This window comes from Mastigoproctus giganteus, chromosome 3 (genome assembly GCF_048544385.1).
Source record: "Mastigoproctus giganteus isolate SK-2022 chromosome 3, ASM4854438v1, whole genome shotgun sequence".
Taxonomy (NCBI): domain Eukaryota; kingdom Metazoa; phylum Arthropoda; class Arachnida; order Uropygi; family Thelyphonidae; genus Mastigoproctus; species Mastigoproctus giganteus.
In genome coordinates, this window is record NC_143577.1 from 95,337,588 (window position 1) to 95,359,047 (window position 21,460).

General features: G+C 38.7%; 1 protein-coding gene across 3 annotated transcripts in view; it reads left to right on the forward strand.

Moving 5' to 3' along the window:
* LOC150088166 (uncharacterized) overlaps positions 1 to 21,460 on the forward strand; it is a 323,234-nt gene that overhangs the window by 263,356 nt on the left and 38,418 nt on the right. For all 3 annotated transcript variants that reach the window (XM_090369359.1, XM_090369360.1, XM_090369361.1), the window contains one exon: positions 4,450 to 5,092. In XM_090369359.1, coding sequence (XP_090225485.1) covers positions 4,450 to 5,092 — 643 coding nt within the window. The remainder of the gene's footprint in view (positions 1 to 4,449; positions 5,093 to 21,460) is intronic.

The following is a 21,460-nucleotide window of genomic DNA, read 5'->3' on the forward strand; positions in this document are numbered from 1 at the left end:
ATAGCACTGGCAGGATAAGGTTTTTTTTTTTTTTTTTTTTTTTAGCTAGCAAAGGTGCTGGTTCGAAATTTCTAATAAATATTACATTTAATATTAAATTGTTTCTTATTTTCATTTCGATGCCATATGCTTGCATTTCACTATGTACATAGTCATTATGAAGGTACATATGGCGCCTCCGTAGGCAGGTGGACAGGAGCAGCAGTGCGTAGCACACGCTTCTTGATTAGACCGGGGTTCAAGCCCGGTGGTCACCACCAAATACGGAGAATGCAGAAAGGTCAGGGAATGACCACTGCATATCCCCGGAGCAATACGGCCTTAGTTGCTAATGCTTTTAAAAACCAAATAACAAACAAACAACAAACAAGATACATATAATACATACATAGACAAAATTTTAGACTAGTTTTTCTTATATATTTCATACTTTGGAACGGAACCTCTTTATTACTATGGGAGCCATAACTCAGTATTCGCGTTTTCGGTATTCACTGCATTTCTCAGGAACGTAACCTCCGTGAATAGCGGGGGTTTACTGTATTCTATTATAAAATCATAATTACTCATGTATTCCAAAATTCTGTATGCAACCTTTCAGGGTGAACTTCCCATGGACTTTGTAACCTTTTGCTCATGGGTTTGCTTCACACCTTAGAATGTAACTCTCACCCTTCTAGCCAATGGCTGGCCCAGGGGTGTCTCTTCAACAGAGAAATAAATTGATAATAATAATAATATTAGGATTGGAGGGATCTTTTCCAGGTTTCAAAAAGACCAAAACTGTAGCATGGTGCCAAGAGGCTGGATAAATATTTTCAGTAAGATCCAATTAAATAAGACTAGCAGCAGTTGTAAGTTTGTCATTGAGATGCTGCAGCATGACATAATATATGAAATCTGGCCCAGCAGCACTGTTTCGTGTTCTGATGGCCTGTAAAAGTTCACAATATTAAAGAGGCTGATTATACAGAAGTGACAGTGAGGTTCTAAATTTGACGGGTCTCTATTTGGTGGCAGTCTTAATTTTTTGGAAACTGGGAGTGTAGTTTGATGCAGCTGAGACATGGGCAAAGGTTTTGCCCAAGGCATTTGCTATATCTAGAGGAGCAGACAGTTCTTGCCCATCAAAATAGCTACACCACCACCACGAGCCGAAACGGATGTATTCCGATCTCTTCAATAGATTGAGTAGTTTTTTATGGAAACAGAAATTTGAGGAGTTAAATTGTTGTTATTTGGTTTTTGGCAACTAAGGCCATATTGCTCTGGAAATATGCAGTGGTCATTCCCTGACCATTCCGCATCCTCCATATTTGGTGGCTCACAGGCTTGAACCCCGGTCTAATCAAGAAGCGTGTGCTACGCACTGCTGCTCCTGCCCACCTGGCTACGGAGGCGCCGAGGAGTTAAATATGATGTGGCTGCCTTATTGTGTTCTGGCTTTGATTTGTCTCTCTCTGGAAAGATAGGGCAACTGGCATCCATTTCTTCTTCTAAAAATATTTCCAGAATCGGATCTTCCTGTTTGGATGAGTACTCTACATCCATCGATCTGTCCTGAATAATCTTTTTTGAAGTTGAACTAGGATTATTTGAAGTCATAGCAATCACTGGCAGACAGAGGAAGAGATTTTACTGGTATCATAAGAGGCGTATTACTTGCTTGGTCTGAGTGCTTCAGGGCATTGGACTGTTTGCTGAGAGAGGACAGCTTGAGCCCAGTCGGAGATTGATATGTTAGATGGAACGGTAACATCAGTTTGAGTGGCTACTGTTTGATATTTTTTTTGCAATAATGGCATAGGTACAGTTAGGTATACTGGGTGCAATTAATTTTCTTGATTCCTGATAACTAACTTTGTTTTCAACTTTGTATTTCACAATTTGTTTTTCTCCATTTTCCAACTCTCACATGTCTTAGAGTAAGCAGGATGGTTACCTGTGCAGTTGGGACAGGTCATTTCTTTCGCCGAACAATCACTTTGATTGTGATCAGAGGATCTACATTTGGGACAATCTGGGTTCCCTCTGCGTGCTGTTCGAGAGTGGCCATACTTTTGGCATTTATAGCATCTCAACAGATTAGGAATATAAGGATGAATGCGACAAAGTAGATATCCTGCTTTTACTGATGAGAGTAGATTTGGACTGTTAAAGGTGAGAATGATATTTCTGATGGGTGTGAGTATATTGTCCCTTTTAATCATAATTCTTTTGACAGCAATTACGTTTTGTTCCCAAAGTTCTTTAATTTCTTCCTCTGTCACATTCAAAAGGGCCCAACTAGATATAACACCCTTAGATGTATTTAGAGTTGCAGGGGGAGTTACTTTCACTGGAATTTTAGCAAAGTTTGTCATTTGTAAGTATTTTTCAGAATGCCTGCAGTTAACAGTTTCTACAAGTAAGTCCCCTGATTGCAGTCTTTTAACTGTCTTGGAAGACCCTGCAATACTTTAAAGTGTTTTTGGATTAGAAAAGGGGATAGCTTACTAAGAGGCTGTTCTGATAATGAGTGCATTATTAAGAATGCAGGAAATTCAGCCACAGAGGAAATTGTTTTTAACTTCTTTGGTTGTGAGTCATGCTCATTTTCTGACTCTGGCTTGACAGCTTGTCGGTTCTAAAGAGTTAAACATATTGTGTTCCATGTTGCTCCTTTTTGCCCTTGGCAGATGAACTTTTCTACCAAGGTTACCTGCACCACCACAGGGAGGAAGAAGCAGTGCCTGGTGTGACTAACCTAAATTAGTAGGAGTTAGTCTATTAAAAATGAAAAATAAAGAAAGGTTACTTTCCTTCCTTGCTCTCTACCAGTACTTTTGGTAAAAGAGCTGCTATTAAATAAAAAGATTTCGTAAGGAAAGGAATGTAAAAGAGAACTAGAATTCACATTTTAGAAAATCGCAGTGAAAGCACAAAGAAAAATCTCTCAGTAACAATCACTTGGCACCCAGGGCCTCAAGGGGAAGTCTTGTCTGACCAATTTGATTTGATACTATGATGTGGTCACAAAGGAACTGAATGCAAAAATAATTTTTATATCATATACTTGGATATCAGGAAAGCTTTTGATAGTGTTACACGTGGAAGACTACTGTACAAATTGAACTAGTGTGGCATGATGGATAAAACTATGGTCGAGTGGGAGAAGACAGAGTGGTAATCATTAGATACTGCTCTACATGGACTAATGTTATTAGTGGTGTCCCTCAGGGTTCAATGTTGAGCCCATTGTTGTTTTGTATATTTCTCAATGATATTGATGAAGGTATATCAGGCTTAATGTCCAAGTTTTCAGATGATATTGATGAAGGTATATCAGGCTTAATGTTCACGTTTGCAGATGATACAAAGGTTGGCAGGGTTGTTAATAAGAGTAATGACAGTATGCTGCTGCAACAGGATTTGAAAAAGTTGGGTAGATGGGCTGAGAAATGGCAACTGAAGTTTAACATTGACAAATGCAAAGTATTGCATATGGATAGCAGTAGCTCCAGAGTAATGTACCAACTGGAGTGCTGTTACACTCAAGGTAATAGAGAATGAAAGACATGGGAGTAATTGTGCAGTCAGATATGAAGTTTTCTGAGCAGTTTAGACAGGCTGCCAGAGTAGGTCATGGGGTCTTGTAAATGATTATCCCCTTGTGTAAGGCAGTGGTCAGACCCTACCTTGAGTACTGCATTCAGGTCTGGAAGCCTCATTTTAGGAAGGATGTAGAGTTGCTAGAACGAGTACAGAGAAGGGCAACAAGACTGGGTGAAGGGAACAAAGGGGTGCTCTTATGAAGAAAGGCTTAAGTTCTGTGAATTGCAGCTTCTGGAGACTAGGCACCTGCAAGGTGATTTGATTGAGGTGTACAAGGCCTTGAATGGATTGAGCAGGCTCAATGCTGATGGGGGTTCTTCCTCTTGCTCAAATTACAAACCTGACTGGGCATAGATTTAAACTGAGGAAAGACAGTTGTAGAATAGATGTGCGAAAGTTTGCCTTTAGCCAGCAGGTAGTTGATTGTTGGAACAAACATCCATCTGTTGTTGCAGAAGTTGATAACTTAAATAAATTCAAGGCAGAACTAGACAAACATTTGGAACGAATGGATCAGTGAAATGGGAAGGTTTTTTTTTTTTTTTTTTCTTTCCCCTGGCAGATGTATAAGCTTGCTTTCTTGCATCATGTGACAATGCTAATATTACCCATGAATTATATAGTCTTCTATCTTAAATAGTTGTGTACTACCTTTATATCTCATCTTTATAATGAAAAATCATAAGAACTTCAAAATAATTTCTTGCTTAAGATAAGCAATATATGCTTGTTATATTACACTATCTAGTATACATATGTGGTGTTAAAATTACACATTGCTTTTTTTTGCGTGCATTTTAATTTCTGGCTGTTTTTTTTCTTCTCCCCCACCTATTTTTCTGAAATTCTCTCAAGGTGCTTCTAAGTTTATATGGCCTCCACCCAAAACTTCTGAACCTGTAGTTGATTCCAATGTTAATATTGCTGCCCCAACATACAGACCTCCTCCTGGTACTCAGCATGTTAATTATTCTCCTTTAGTCACAAAATCAGTTCCTTTTCAGCCTGCTCCATCTGCACCAACCCCTGTACATGAACCTACCCCTCAGCAACCAACATCACAAGTTCCTGCTCCTTTTCAACTACCTGAACTGCCTACTCCTCCTTTTCAATCCCTACCTATTGAGACAACTTTGCCTGTCCATACTGAAGCATCTTTTTCTGCTCCTGTTAAACCACCTACACCTCCTGCTACTCAAATGCCATCTTTTGTACCTCCAACTTTTAAGCCTCCTACTTTCACGCCTGCACCTCCCGTTGCTGCACCATCAGCAACCAGCTCTCTTGTGGCAGTCCCAGGATTTTCTCCTGTTCGTCCACCTATTGTTGAACCAACTCCAGAACCTAAACCTGGCTGGTCTGGTGGCTCTCCTCCTTCAGGTGTCCGTGCGGGTGCTGGTTCTCGTCCTGCTCCTCGACGAGGTCGTGGTCAGCTGAAGCCTGAAGGTACTTCTGGACCTCGAATTCCTATATGTGCAGTATGTGGGTCACCTATCAGGTAAATAACTACTACTAACAGTAATGATATTTCATTTTTTAAGATCCAAAATTAAGAGAACACATAATTTTACAAACAGCACCTGAAATGTAGGATTGTGTAATTACTTAGCATTCAGTCATCCAATTTCTTTATGTATAGATATGCATTTCTTAAAATAATTCTTCCAATAAAAAAAATGCAAGTTCATATATGGTGTCAGTTTTAGTAATAATGTGATGATTATAGTCCTCTCAGGAATAGAAAGCATGTATCTTAGGCTGTTCTTGATCACCTTGGTTGCTCTTACTTTCACATGAAAACTATTTTGCTCACTAAGGATCATTTCATAGTCCTTCCCAAGGTAATTTTTTTACCACAGTTTCTCAATTAAAAATTTAAGAATTCTCCATTCAAAATTATTCCCTCAAATGTCATATATCCCTCAAAATTGGTAATACCATGCACATGATTTCACACACTTGCCCTGGTTAATATAATTTGGCCAATCTACTGAATAGCTACAAATAAACATTTTTTTTTTTTTAGACAGTTATGCAATTAACTTCATAGTAGCCATAATTAATATATTGCACTTAAGAATGTAAATTAAAATGTCTGTTTGGGGTTCTGAGGATTTGAGTGCAGCTGTACTTTATTTACCTTCATCCTTTGGTATTGTATTGACAAAATAATGCAAGGAAGTAAACTTATACAGTATTACACAAAAAGAAATCTTCACTTCATTTATCCAACCCTTCTCGTGAATTGTCCAATTCAAACTTTCTATCTTCATAGCATCAGCTGGAAGTTTATCCTAACAATCAATCATTCTGGCAGAAGGAAAATTTTTGCACAGCAATCCTGCAACCATCCTTCTTCAATTTATGTTTATGCCCCATCCCACCCATATGTGTGTTTATTGCTCAAGAAGGAGTAAAGAATGATGGCATTCAGTTTACCATTTAACACTTCAGTTATGCCTCCAAGTAGATGCCTAGCTTCCAGACCTTTCAATTTATAGAACTTAAGTCTTTCTTGGTATAAATACCAATTTCAGCCAACAACTAAGCATGTTACTCTTCTTGTCATCCTTTTCAATAGATTTACACCTTTCTAAAATGAGATTTCTAAACCTACTTTCTCAATTAACCTGTATAAGTCTGTATTAGTCTTGTGGGGATTGAGTCAATCCCCAAAGAGTATACAGAGTTTTTGAAAACAAAGAAATAATAATCCTAACCTGCTAAAAAAATCGCTACTTTCAGGTGAAGTCATTGTGTTTTAATTCTTACAGTTAATCAGGAGCCAATAACACAGTAACTCTGACAAGCCAGTTCTATACTTTTAAAGTGCCATTGTCCTCTTCCAATGTCATCCATGCCCACCTCACACCATGCTCAAGAGAGAGAAAGACCAGCTACCCACATCAAAGGACTTCTTTCCTTCTTCACAATCTTGAAATACAACAGTGAAGGAAAGATTGGACAAAATTAACAATATGAAAGAGCTGAAGGAAATGTTAATAAACTCAGGAGTGGTTAATTTGATAATGAAATACACTAAACTGCATTGGGTGAACATAATTTAAACACTTTAATTTAATCTAGACATTAATTAATAACTGTACATTGTAATATATTTTAAACATTTCAGAATATTGTTTCCTTCCTCTGTGGATAATTAAAAAAATAAATAAATAACCTTTTAACTGCAGATTCTGCATTTTGTAGATATCTAAAGTATGCCTTTTTAATACACAGATGAAGGAACTATAGTGTTCCAAGACATTCTGCAATATTGTAATGTGCAGTTATTATTTAATTAAAATGTCTAAACTATATTCAAACAACATAGAGTGGTGTGTTTCATTCTCAAAATGCAATAGCCATTATTGCCCTTAATGATTTTCCTACTATAACAGATATTAAGTTGGCAAAATATTCTATTTATGGAAAAGTAAGGCCTACATGGAATTCTATTTTATGAACTTGTGTTCAGTCATAAAATCAGAGCCACTAACATCCTGTGGCATGTAGCATCCCAGATGTGTGAACAGAAATTTTATTGTCATTCAGTCAACACTGCAGGCAATCTTATATATTTTCCAATCATTTAACACTTTTAATAAGGCTTTAAAATGTTAATCCACTTTATTATTAGTAGTAGTAGCAAATGAGGCAAGAAATCAAGATTATAGAACACCAGCCAAAACAAAAAAGAAAAGAAAAATACACATTTTTCCTATCCACACTCTCCAAGAATTTTAGTTCTTCCTTGAATTTATTCAAACCATCCACTTCCACAAAAACAGATTAAAGCCTGTTCCAACAATTAACTACCCACTGTCTGAAGGCAAACTTCTGCACATCTATCCTGCAACCATCCTTCGTAAACTTCAGTTTATGTCCCGCATGTGTAGTCTCAGCAGGAGGAAGAATGCCATCACATTCAACTTACTCAATACACTCAAAACCTTAAACACTTCAATCAGATCACCTGGAAGTTTGTTCCTGAGGTGCGCAGTCTCCAGAAGCTGCAATTTGCAGAAGCCTTTCTAGGTAAGAGCACCTGTTTGTTCCCTTCCCTTCACCAACCTGGTTGCCCTTCTCTGCACCCATTCCCGCAGATCTACATCCCTTCCTAAAGAGAGGCCTCCAGACCCGTGTACAATACTCAAGTATATAATATCGGTGTAAATACACCATAGTTAACCCATAGATATGAGCTACGATTGTAGCGTAGAAGGCATCGTTTTAATTGTGTCTCATAATGTGGTTGCCTTCACAACAATATTCAAGATACATCCTAACAATGGCCTTGTACAAAGGGATAATCACCTTCTTATTCCTGATACAAAGTTTCTGCTTATAATTGACCCCATGAGGCATTCTGGCAGCAAGTCTGCACTGCTTAGAGAATTTATTATCGGACTGCGCAATTATCCCCAGGTCTTTTTTTTTTTTTTTTTTCATTTTCCACTACCCTGAGTGTAGTAATAATAGTAGTTAAGCTATCAACTTCCACAACAACAGATGGAAGTTTGTTCCAGCAATCAGCCACCCACTGGCTAAAGGCAAATTTCTGCACATCTGTCTTTCCTCCATTTCAAATTATGCCCCCTCAGGTTCGTAATCTGAGCAAGCTGAAAAATCCCATCAGAATTCAGCGTGCTCAACCCATTCAAGGCCTTATACACCTCAATCAAATCACCTTGCAAGTGCTTAGTCTCCAGCTGCTACTTAGAACCAAGAAAGGCTTAGCCTTTCTTGATAAGAAGACCCCTTCGTTCCCCTCATCAATCTTGTTGCCCTTCTCTGTACACACTCAAGCAACTCTACATCATTTTTAAATGAGGCCTCCAGACCTGTAACACAGTACTCAAGGTGTGGCCTGACCATTGCCTTATATAAAGGGAAATCACCTCCTTTTCCCTACTAGCAAAATTCCTGTATATCATTGACAATACCTCAGACAGGCAGCCTGTCTGCATTGCTCAGAAATGCTTCATATTTGACTACACAATTACACCCAGATCTTTTTCGTGTAGTACAACACAGTTAGTACATTTCTCTAGGGTAGTTGCTACAAATATGCCCTACTTTGCATTTGTCAATGTTAAACTTCAGTTGCCACTTCTCAGCCCAGGCACCTCTGTAGCCAGGTGGGAAGGAGCAGCAGTGCGTAGCACACACTTCTTGATTAGACCAGGGTTCGATAGGCGCCTCCGTAGCCAGGTGGGAAGGAGCAGCAGTGTGTAGTACACGCTTCTTGATTAGACCTGGGTTCGAGCCCGTCACCACCAAATATGGAGAATGCGGAAAGGTCATGGAATGACCACCGTATATCCCGGAGCAATATGGCCTTAGTTGCTAATGCTCCTAAAAACCAAATAACAAACAAATAACAACCAGGGTTCGAGCCCATCACCACCAAATACGGAGGTTGCAGAAAGGTCAGGGAATGACCACCGCATATTCCCGGAGCAATATGGCCTTAGTTGCTAATGCTCCTAAAAACCAAATAACAACTTCTCAGCCCATCTGCCCAAATTTTCTAGATCCTGTTGCAGTAGCATGCTGCCATTACTGTTGTTAACCCCTGCCAACCTTTGTATCTTCTGCAAACTTCGACATTAAGCCTGATATACCTTCTTAAATGTCATTGATAAATATAAAAAACAATAGTGGGCCCAACACTGAACCCTGGGGGACTCTACTAATAACATTAGTCCACGAAGAGCAGCATCCATTGATTACTGCTCTGTCGTTTCCCAGTCAACCACCCTTTTATCCATTGTAGCAACTTACCCTTAATACCATACTGCTCTAATTTGTACAGTAGTCTTCCATGTACAACAGTGTCAAAAGCTTTCCTGAAATCCAAGTATATTATATTAAAATTATTTTTTGCATTCAGTTTCTTTGTAACCACATCATAGTATCCAATTAGATTTGTCAGACACGATTGCAGTAATCAGACTGTGTCCGAATTATTACTGCAATCTAGATGATCCTGAAATGCATCTTTAACCAGTGACCCATTATTTTCCCTGGAACAAAAGTTAAACTAACTGGTCTGTAATTACTTGTTTTACCCTTAGATCCCCTTTTGTGAATTAGTACCACACAGTTGATAAGTTACTCTGGTATTACTGCTTCCCATATGCAGTTCATGCATTTCTCAATGTAAAATCTGCCGGAGTTAAACTTCAACTGCCATTTCTCGGCCCATTGACTTGATTTTCCTAGATCTTGTAGTAACTCATCCTGATTACTGTCGTTGACCACCCTGTCAACATTAGTATCATCTGCAAACGTTGACATTAAGCCTGATATACCTTCATCAATCTTTCTCTCTCTCTCTCTCTCTCTCTCTCTCTCTCTCTCTCTCTCTCTCCTTCCACTTAACCATCCCTTTATCTATAGCAGTAACTTGCCCTTAATACAGCATTGCTCCATTTTATACAGCAATCTGTTATGAGCACCAGTATAAAAAGTCTTCCTGAAATGAAAGTATATGATATCAAAATTATTTTTTGCGTCCAGTTCCTTGGTCGCTGCATCATAGTAACCTATCAGATGGATTAGACAAGATTGTGCATTAACAATTCCATGTGGTGACTGCAGAATAATTGCATTCCTGTCTAAGATGGCCCTGCATTACTTTTTTAGCCAGTGACTCCATTATTTTCCCTGGAACAGATATTAGGTCTATAATTACTCATGTCACTGTTCCCCTATGTGAATTCGGGGATACACTTGCACATCCCCAGTCCACAGGGACCTCGCCTGAATCTAAGGGTTTTCTCATAATTATGACTAAAAGCTTACTTACCTCCTTTGCTGGCTCTCTTAATATGATTGGATAGACACCATCCACCTAAGATGCTTTTTTATGTTCATCTTCAACAGTTCCTCTTCCACTTTCCTTTCAGTTATCACAAAGTCAAATAATTTAGCTTCCCATTGAAACTTCTGGCATCCTCTCCCATAAAGAATTCCTCATGTGTGAATGTAGATGTAAAGTACCTATTCAATTTTTCAGAAACCTGAAGGTATAAACAGTTAACCCATTGTTATCAAGTGGTCCAGTGTGATTAAATTCCTTCCTTCTACTGTTAATATAAACATAGAAGTCTTTGTTTCTTTTATTTGAAGATTATTAGAAGTCTTTGATAGACTTCTAATAATCTGCCTTAGCTTGACCTGCTTTGTAATTTGATTACAGACTAATTTATAGCAACCACAGGCTTCTGAATCACCTCTTATTTATATACATCCAAGCACTTTTCATCTCTGCCACTTGTCTCAGTAGTTCATCTGACATCCATTTAGTTCTAAGCATTCTATGATTACTTCCTTGAATGCTTCCCATTTAGAATTTGCTGTTAGGCTGTTAGTAGCATCATCAGTTGGTCCCACTACATGGAATTTAAAAACTGTCCGAGACCACTGTAGTCACCTGTATAAAAGCAAGAGCCTTTTTCCTTTACCCTTGTCAGTAGTTATATCTTTAATTAAATTCCACATTAGCACACTTGTGATCACTACCTCCTAGTGGGTCTTTTAGCTGCAGATTCTTAATGCATGTAGAACCACTGGTAATAATCAGATCAAGGGTATTGCATCCTCTTGTTGCCCCTCTAACATGCTGCTGTAGAAAACATTCATCCAAGAAATCTACAAAAATCTAACCCCTCCTCCTGTCCTGTCTGTTCTTCCTGTGTACATTGTACTTCCCATATTCACATTCAAATTCAGCATCACTTAATAGTGAGTAGCACCATGTCTCTGTTATCCCTACAATGTCTGCATTTGATGACTTAATGACTTAATCAGTACTTCAAATTAATTGTTTATTTACAATGACCCTGGAATTACTGTACATGTTCTTACTCACCCTTACACAGCCCATGTATTTCAGTGTTCCATGATGATTCAGCAGGCCTTGAAATCCTTGGTACCTTGCTTTCTGAGCTGCTTCAAATTCCAATAGAAGCAGTGCAAGAATTACTTCACCTCATTTTGAAGCAGTGCAAGAATTGCTTTAACGTTAGTCTTGTGTATCACCCCCCAAAGCTAGCAGTTTTCTAACCCACATATCACTGCCTCGATAGCATCAGCCTTCTATTTAAGGGTATCCCACCTCTGTAAAAATAGTCTGTCCTATTAACAAGCATAGACCATGCCGAGAAAAATTATACCCCATGATCCTTGCACATTGTTAGTGCCAACACGTACAACAATATCATCTTTTGATTTCCTTAAAAATGATATCTGCTTTACAGTGTCATCTACTTTTGTACCTGGCAGACATTCCCTGGTCCTAATCCACCTATCCTTTTTGCACAATATATTTTCTGTTTTCCCTGACAATAGACACTGATAATAACCATCTCCTGTGTGACCAAAGCATTCTGCCTTGGAGATTGCTGCTGTGTTGCCTCCATGCACAAGTGTGAGCTCTGACATTGAGTTCGGCAGCTGAGAGCTTGATGGGTCCCCCATTTTAATTCCTTTAAAGGCATCTACCCTACTCTTCAAATGCTCATAAACCCCCATCAGAACGTTGAGTTGGCACTTAATTTGTTCACACTCTCTGCACCGAACACACCAAGGTACCATGTCTGTATAATGTGCTGTGTCAGAAAGATTGGCGAACATCGCAGAAGTTGCATATTTTGTTAAGCCAGAATCTGTAGAAGAATTGCCCTCTTTGGTTCCCCTGCAAGCCACAGCACTCCTGCTACTTTGTGCCTGTTGCTTTTCTGCTCTACTCTGGGGCATGATTTCCATTTAAATATAATTTAATTGATCAACAATGAAAATGAATAAAATTAATTGATTTAATGTCAATACTACACTAAGCTAATAGATTCCTCAATGTAGTGATACATCTTACGCTGTCAAGTTCAACATATACATTACATTGTACCATAACGATCAGTTTTAACATAGTTATATCTTTACTAAAAATTAAAATTTCTTAGCTAAAAAAAAAAAAAACATATATGCCTAACAAGCAATTAGAACTTTTGACCTACTTATTTATCACAATTGAACTCTACTATTCCTCTGTACTACTAGTTAAATGTTACGATATTTGCCAAAACACCAATACAAAGCCATATGAATAATTAGTTGTAATTTACAACTTCACTTGCTGAATTTAAAAATAAGCTCACAAACTTGTCTAAGACTATTAAACTATTTGTCAAACACAATTTAATATGTTAATTAATCAAAAAGACAATAAAAATTTCAAATCGCAGAATTCAAGAACGTGGTCAACTTTCCGTTGTCTAATTGTAAAATGATGCTGTCATCTTGTCTCATTTCCCAGTGACTTTTCTCTGGCCTGTGGTAAGATTTATAAGGAGCTGTGTTTGTAAACTTATAAACAAATGGCAAACGTGTACATTATGGCCTTGCTGTCCTTGACTGCTGAATACAGTTGGTTGGTATAGAAGTTTATTGGCACAATGGCAACTTAGGCCAAAATGTGTCTATTCCAGTGTTTGGATAGAGGCTGGAAATTTGCTTTATTTGTCATTAGAAATATTCATATAGTCTGGCTTGTTTGAGATAGGTGAAGAGCTCATCTAGATTAGAATTGTTTCCCAACAGGTGGGTTAATGATAAGGGTTCCTGCATTTGTGTGACTGAGCAGAAGATAGTATTTCTGATGTGAGAGTAAAACAAACAGTCTAAGAGGATATGTTGAACTGTCAGTTGTATTAAACAATGCTTGCATATAGGAGGGTTATCACCCATCAGCACGAACAGGTAGTCAAGTGTTTGTGCCCTACATACAATCTTGCCATTATTACCTCTTCATGTCTGTTTTGACTGAAGATGGAGTACCATAGTTGTGGTTCATGTTTAATTTCAAATAATTTATTGTTCATCTGTGATTTCCAAAAGTTTAACCACTGGTCTCTACATATATGTCAGATATGTTTTACGAAATCTATGTAGAGTACTTGGTAAGATGGAGATGCACTGCTCTTTGGGTGCTTGGTTGCCTGATCTGCTGTTTCATTACCTGCGATGCCAGCATGCCCTGGAATTCAATAGAAGCTTATAGTATGATTCCTATTCCGCAAATTATTTAGCAGAGACCGGATTTCATTTACTATAAGGTGTCATGTTGAGAATTTATTATTTATTATGGACAGCACACTCATGGAGTCTGTATATATATTAAACTATTGGTGTTGGGATGGATATTGATATTTTCTATAGCTAGCTGAATTGCATACAGTTCTGCAGTATGACTGCTACACTACATTCAATCGGAAGAGATATAGATACTGTGAATGAGGAAAAGACTTCTGCAGCACCTACTAGATGTTAATTTTAACATATGCATTGCGAAGTTTCGGCTCTTATCATAAGATCCACGCAGGATCTGTTTTGTCAGAATTGATTGATATCCAACAGCAACTCACTTTCAAGAATCCATTTTAGTCTGCTGTGTACCATTTTTTTTTTTTTTTTTTTTTTTTCTAATTTTTTACCAAAACAGCTAGTGAGAGAAATTGGCTGGTAGTTTTCTGGAAGTGATTGATCCTTTCCTAGTTTAGGAAAAGCAAGTATTACAGAGTGATGCCATGAGGAAGGATTAGCATTATTAAAGGCACATGATGCAAGAAAGCAAACTTATATAGCATCAACCAAAAAAAAAAAAAAAAACAAAACACCTCTTCTCATTTTATGCAACCACTTGCTGCTAATGTTTGTTTAGTTCTGCCTTGAATCTATTTAAGCTCTCAACTTCTACATCAGATGGAAGTTTGTTCCAGCAATCAACCACCAGCTGGCTAAAGGCAAACTTCTGCATCTATACTAGAACTGTCTTTAATCAATTTGAATTTATGCCAATTATAATCATACAGCTGTGCCAGGACTTGTATTAAATGTACAAAATAACAATATTTATTTCTCACAGGTTGAAAACAAACTTTGTAATACATATTAACCGAATTTTGTAATAAATGAATATATTTATTACAAATAAAATGAATATATATATTTATTACATAGAAAAGCCTATCCTTTTGCAGTGGAATGGTATGTGCTTCATATAAACGAGTACTTTGTATAAAATGAGTTTGTATTAACAAGATTTTACTGAAGGCTTAAAAATTGGAGAATATTGCACTTGTTAACCTCAGTTAATTAACAAGTTGACTTCCAATTTGGGCTTACAAAAGCCAAAACTGAAAAATTTCTTTGGGATTCAGATCCAGAATTTTATAAAAACTGAATCAGTAATACAGAAATAGATGTAGAGGATATTATTGCATAAAAAAAAAAGTAATGACTGGTTTTATTTATAATTTTTTTATGGTTTCTTTTATAAATTTTGATATTTATAATAATTTTACTCAATTGTTTTTGGGCTATAAAGTCATAACAAGAGCACATTAATATTTTAAAGCACTTATGAAAAATTTATTTTTTGCAAAACTTACTCCACAGAGCCCATCACTATAAAAAAAAATTCACTACTGGAACCCAATCAGATGAAGTATAGTCTCTGTTGAAAGGGTTTACACATTTAGCAATGGCAGAACTAAAACTTTCACTTCAAATTCTATTGTGGATTGGATATATCAATTCATACCATTAATATACAGTGTAAATCAAAAGCTAGGAAAGTAGTTGTTGGTGACTCTATTGTCAGGGAAATGGGGAACATGCTATGTAAAAGATAGGTGGAACAGGACAAGGGTATGTCTGCCAGGGGGCAAAGGTTGTTTTACATCAGCATGTTTGGGAGGGAACTAGAGGGAGTAATATTCTTGATCTGATTATCAGTAGTGATTCTTCATGCATTAAGAATCTGCAGATAAATGAACCACTAAGTGGCAGTGATCACAGTGTGCTGAAGTGGGATTTACTCAAAGAGGGGAAACTACCATCAGTGGAAGGGTTTTAGGGAAGGGTTTTTGCTTTCGTAAAGGCAACTACGGTGGTCTGAGATAGTATTTAAATTCTATATGGTGGGAACAACTGATGATGTTATCAACAGAAAATTCAAAATGGGAAGCATTCAAAGAATTTATCTTGGAAGCTACTAGGCTTTACATACCAACTAAGAAATACTGTTCAAGGTTTATGCCTAAATGGATGTCAGATGAACTGAGATATATGGCAGAGAAGAAATATGCATGGAATACATAAATTAATGGGTGATATGGAAGCCTATGATAGATGAAAAATCAACAGCTGAGGGTTCAACTGTTGATGATCCTGCTCAGGTGACTAACAAACTAAATGAGTATTTTGCATCTACATTCACACATGAGGAGTTATTCAGGGAGGGGAATGCCAGAGGTGAGTTAAACTCTGGCAGTGAGCTAGATGATTTTGTAATAACTGAGAGGAAAGAGGAAGAGAAATTGTTGAAGATAAACATAAAAAAGGCACCTGGGGTGGACGGGATCTATCCAGTTATATTAAATGGGGCAGCAAAGGAAGTATGCAAACCCTTAGCCATAATTATGAGAGCTTCTTTGGACTCAGGGGAGGTACCCATGGACTGGAGATGTGCAAATGTTACCCTAATTCACAAAGGAGGATCAAAGGGTGACACAAGTAATTATAGACCTGTTAGTTTAACTTCTGTTCCAGGAAAATTAATGGAGGCACTGGTTAAAGAAGCACTGCAGGATCATCTAGACAAGACAGGGGCTCACATCTGAGTATGGGATTGGCACACCCAGGGTCCTGAGCTGGATATCATCATTCTTCTCTTTCTTGGTGTTTCCCTTCTATTTCTGACTCTCTCTCTCGGGTAACTCAAATTTTTTTTTTTTTTGGCTGGTTCAGCAAAAGCCTCAGGCTTCCTTGCACCATATGGCTAATAATAATAAAGACTTCAGTTATAGCTTGGACCCAGCATGGTTTTGTTAAGGGAAACTGCTGCCTGACCAATTTGATTGGATACTATGATGTGGTCAGAAAGGAACTGGATGCAAGGTATAACTTTTGATATTATGTATTTGGATCTTAGAAAGGCTTTTGATACTGTTGCACATGGAAGACTGCTGCACAAATTGGAGCAGTGTGGCATTGGAGGCAAATTACTGCTATGGATAAAGGGATGGTTGAGTGGGAGAAGTCAGAGTGGTAATCAATGGACACTGCTCATCTTGGACTAATGTTTTTAGTGGAGTCCCTCAGGGTTCGGTGTTGGGTCCATTGTTGTTTTCTTTATTTATAAATGATATTGATGATAGTATATCAAGCTTAATGTCCAAGTTTGCAGACGATATATAGGTTGGCAGGGTTGTTAAGGACACTAATGACAGTATGCTGGTGCAACAGGATCTAGAAAAGTTGAGCAGATGGGCTGAGAGGTGGCAAATGAAATTTAACATTGACAAATGTAAAGTACTACATATGGGAAGCAGCAACCCCAGAGTAATGTATCACCTCTGTGGTACTACACTGACATAGTGTGCATAGTGTTAGGGTCAGGCGCCACCTGTGATTTCTCACATCTGCGCCATATGTACGCTGTGAAGAAATACAGAACTACTGTAAATGCCAGAAAGGTGTTGTCTGTTGTATATGACATATTGCGTTAGGTTCTGTTGGGTGTCCTGGCATTTGGCCGCAGGGCCCCTGGTGGGACCTCACGTTGCCCGCACACACCGCTAGGAGGTAGCCAGGCTGCCCATTATTCTCTGGCTGGTCTCCGCCAGGGTCGCCTGAGCGTCCTGGACGAAGACCAAGTTAAAAAAAAAAAAAAAAAAAAGAGAGGAAGAGAAGGCCTGGGGAACAAGAGGAAGAGGGATCTGAATGTGAGGAACAAGCTAAAGTGGACAGAGAGAGAAGGCAGTCCACCCGAGTAAGGAGAAATAGGGGATGGGTAGAGGGATCAAAAGTCACAGGGGTAGGTGCCACTGTGCGAGTGCCAAAGGCCAAGCACTCTCTGGGGGTCAGCTTTTCAAGGAGTGCCAACCATGATGATGCCAGCATAGTATTTTAATCTTCAGTCTTACTCTTTTATCAGTTGGGAAAATGCTATCCGACCCCAGTTTTTGCACTTGAAGGTCATTGTTCTGAGCAGCTCTAAGTTCAGCAAACTTTGCCCGTCTGATGGTAAAGACAGCTTGTGCATAACTCGTTAAGGCTTTGTATGTTGTTTCATTCTGAAGCAGGTATGTTTCATGGTTACAAGGGTTCTCCTGGATTTCAGTAAAAAATTTGAGCCTACAATCATCGTAAGCAGGGCACTCATACATGACATGCTCCCATGACTCCTCTTCGCCACAGTGGCAGAATGGATTGCTTTCAATTCCCATTGCTGTCAATTTTTGTTGAAAGGGCCCATGTCCTGTGATCAGGAATGTAACTTGCAGACCAGGTGAAAACCAGGAAGGAGACTTCGGGAAAGTCATGTCAATGGATGGGAGGAATCTTCTGGTAATTTCTCCTTTGGGTGTGGTTTCCCATGAATGCTGCCAAATTCCTTGAAGGTGTGTGAAGATACGTTTTCTTTCTTGTTTCAGGTCATTGGTAAGCTGCAGTTGAAGATTTAACAACTGTGTCGGAATTCCCTTCTTTAATCGATGGTAAAGTCCCCTTTTAATCACCTCAAGATAGAGTGGCAAGCATCCAGTAATAACCTGTAGGGCAGGGGTGCTGACAGTGCGACATGCCCTGCAGATAGATAACATCAGGAATCTTTGTATTGAGTCAAGTTTACGCTTGTTCTTTTCCAGGATAACCTTTGTACACCAAACTGAGGCTCCATAACACACAATTGGGAGAAACGCCGCTTTATAGATGAGAGACAAAGCTTTATGCTTCAAACCCCAGTCCGCTCTGCTGACTCTTCTTATCATAGCCGTATACTTTCGGATTTTTGTGGATAAGTACTTCAGTTGAGAGTGAAAGGTAAGACCGGTGTCAATGTAGATTCCCAGGTATTTCACTTCTGTGTAGAGACGTATAGGGATGTTATTTAACTTCATTGTTGGAGGCCTGCGTATTTGTAGCTTTCCTTTGAGGTGAATAGATTTTGTTTTCTCACCAGAAATTGAGAGGTTGTGGAGTGCTGCCCAGTTTTGGAGCTTTTCCAGAGCTGTATTTGCTTTTGCTTCCAGTGCCGCTCTTGTGTCACCTTGCACCACTAGAACAAGATCATCAGCGAAGGCTAAGGGTCTGGCTCCACCCAGGTCAAACCCCAGGAACTCGTCCAGAACAAGTTCCTGGGGTTTGACCTGGGTGGAGCCAGACCCTTAGCCTTCGCTGATGATCTTGTTCTAGTGGTGCAAGGTGACACAAGAGCGGCACTGGAAGCAAAAGCAAATATAGCACTGGAAAAGCTCCAAAACTGACAGTGGTAGAGAATGAAAAGGACATGGGGGGGTGGTTGTGCAGGCAGATATGAAGTTTTCTGAACAGTGCAAGTGGTCTGCAAGAGTAGCTGCTCATAGTGTCTTGTCAATGATACACAGGAATTTTTCTAACAGGGAATAAGGAGGTGATTATCCCCTTGTATAAGGCAATGCACGGGCCACAAGATTAGTGAATGGAGCAAAGGCTTAAATTTTGCAAATTACAGTGTCTGGAGACTAGGTACCTGCGAGGTGATCTGATTGAGGTGTATAAAGCCTTGAATGGTTTGAGCATGCTCAAAGCCAATGGGATTCTTCCTCTTGCTCAGAATAATCACCTGAGAGGGCATAAATTCAAATTGAGGAAAGACAGATGTAGGACAGATGTGCAGAAGTTTGCCTTTAGCTAGCGGGTAGTTGGTTGGTGGAACAGACTTCCATCCTTTGTTGTGGAAGTTGATAGCCTAAATAAATTTAAGGGTGAGCTGGACAGGTATTTGGAACAAACGGAGGGGTGAAATGGGAGCGTTTTTTTTTTTTTTTTTCTTTTGGCTTATGCTGTATAAGTTTGCTTTCTTGCATCATAAAAAAAAAAAAAGGTAAAGTGCAGTCATTATCAACCCACTGCAGGATGGAAACCTCTTCAATTCATGCTGAGGGAAATGGACCATAATCTGCCATGCTGGTCCATTGCGGGTTGGCAGATCGACCGTATTCAGCAGTCAGGCTTGAACCCCGGTCTACTCAAAGAGCGTGTGCTACTGCACTCCCACTCCTGACCACTCGGCTACGGATCATATGCCTCTACTAATGCTAAACAGTTTCCTTAATGACCTCCTGTTTCTTTAGTGGTGCAAGTAGGAGTAACCATTTTCATTGTGTTTGCTTCTTCATCACATCAATGTAAATGTCAATGTTTTAACTTTACAAGTTACCTGACCTTTGGTTCATACTATATTCTGTTCCATCAGTGTCTGGTACTAGAGATCCGATAATTATGCCTGATTTATATTAGTTCTCTGATATGACAAGTCTTGTTTAAATAACAAGAAAAGACATCATTTAATATTGTTGATAGTTAAATTGCCTTGCTACACCATGAAGAAGAGAATGCACTCGGAAAAACCGCTGAATAATTTAAATTTATTATGTGAACCTTATTTTATCTAGTGAAAGGGAGGTTGTGTTCCAATCCTCCACCGAAGACATACATGTAATTATAAACAAAGAATTTTCAAACATAGTTCTGTCATGCATGTACAATACATGAATGTACTGATAAATTCTTGGCTTGACCATCTTCCAAATTATGAAAGAGCATACTTTAAGTTAAACACCCACTTGCCTCGAAACACCCTAATATCCAGTTTTATATGTTATAGGTTGAAGAAAGGATGTCAGCCCAAAAAGTTACTTTCAGCAAAACTGAAGGTAGAGTGATTATGAAATATCTCTTTCTGTAGAGGAAAATACCAAGGGAAATTCATGCTGATATTATTAGCCAAAAAAAATTTCTGAATTACCTTGAGAGAGAGAACAAGAGTCAGAAGTAAAAGGGAATCACCAAGAAAGAATGATGATATCCAGCTCAGGACCCTGGGTGTGCCAAGCCCATACTAGATGTGAGCCCCTGCATTAGCAACATTAGAACATTTTCCATGCTATTCAACCATCAAAAGCTGGATTGTAAAATAAATTTTTTTTTTTTTGCACTGAGGAGGCAGAGAGGATAGGATGACTAGTTTTTGCAACAGTGCTTGAAAACATTGATGCTATTCATACCATGATACTGTCAGGTGAATTTCTGCTAAACAGATAGCCCAACTTTCTGCCAAATTGGTCCCCAAATGTGTGAATGCTGTATGACTGCACATGCCTATTTTCAACTGCCATTCTTTATCATTTAAAGCAAGGTGTCAATCATTTTTTGATAAAAAAAAAAAAAAAGAAAAAAAAAGTCTGTGGATGAAATGTGATTTTTTCATTATGATCCAGATATCAGTGTGAACAGTCAGTTCACTGGTACCTGGATCACAGATTGGGGGCACAGTGTCTCACACACACCAATTTGGCTGAACTTAGCTTCCAGTTTCTTCTTCATCCCCCATATTCACGAGATCTTGTACGCTTAGGACCTTATTTCTTCCCACATCTCAGAAAACATTTAAAAGGTATCAAATTTGCAACAAATGATGACATCATACAAACAGAAGCCCTGTATCTGGAGCAGTCTTTTGATTTCTATTTGAGAGGTTTAAAATGCTAGAAAGTTGTTGTTATTTGGTTTTAAGGAGCATTAGCAACTAAGGCCATATTGCTCTGGGGATATGCGGTGGTCATTCCCTGACCTTTCCGCATCCTCCGTATTTGGTGGTCACGGGCCTGAACCCCGTCTAATCAAGATGCGTGTGCTATGCACTGCTGCTCCTGCCCACCTGGCTACAGAGGCAGCCTTTGTAGAAAGTGTGTGGAGTTAAAAGGTGAATATGTTAAATACACTGCGTATTCAAATGTATATACAGTAGAGCGTC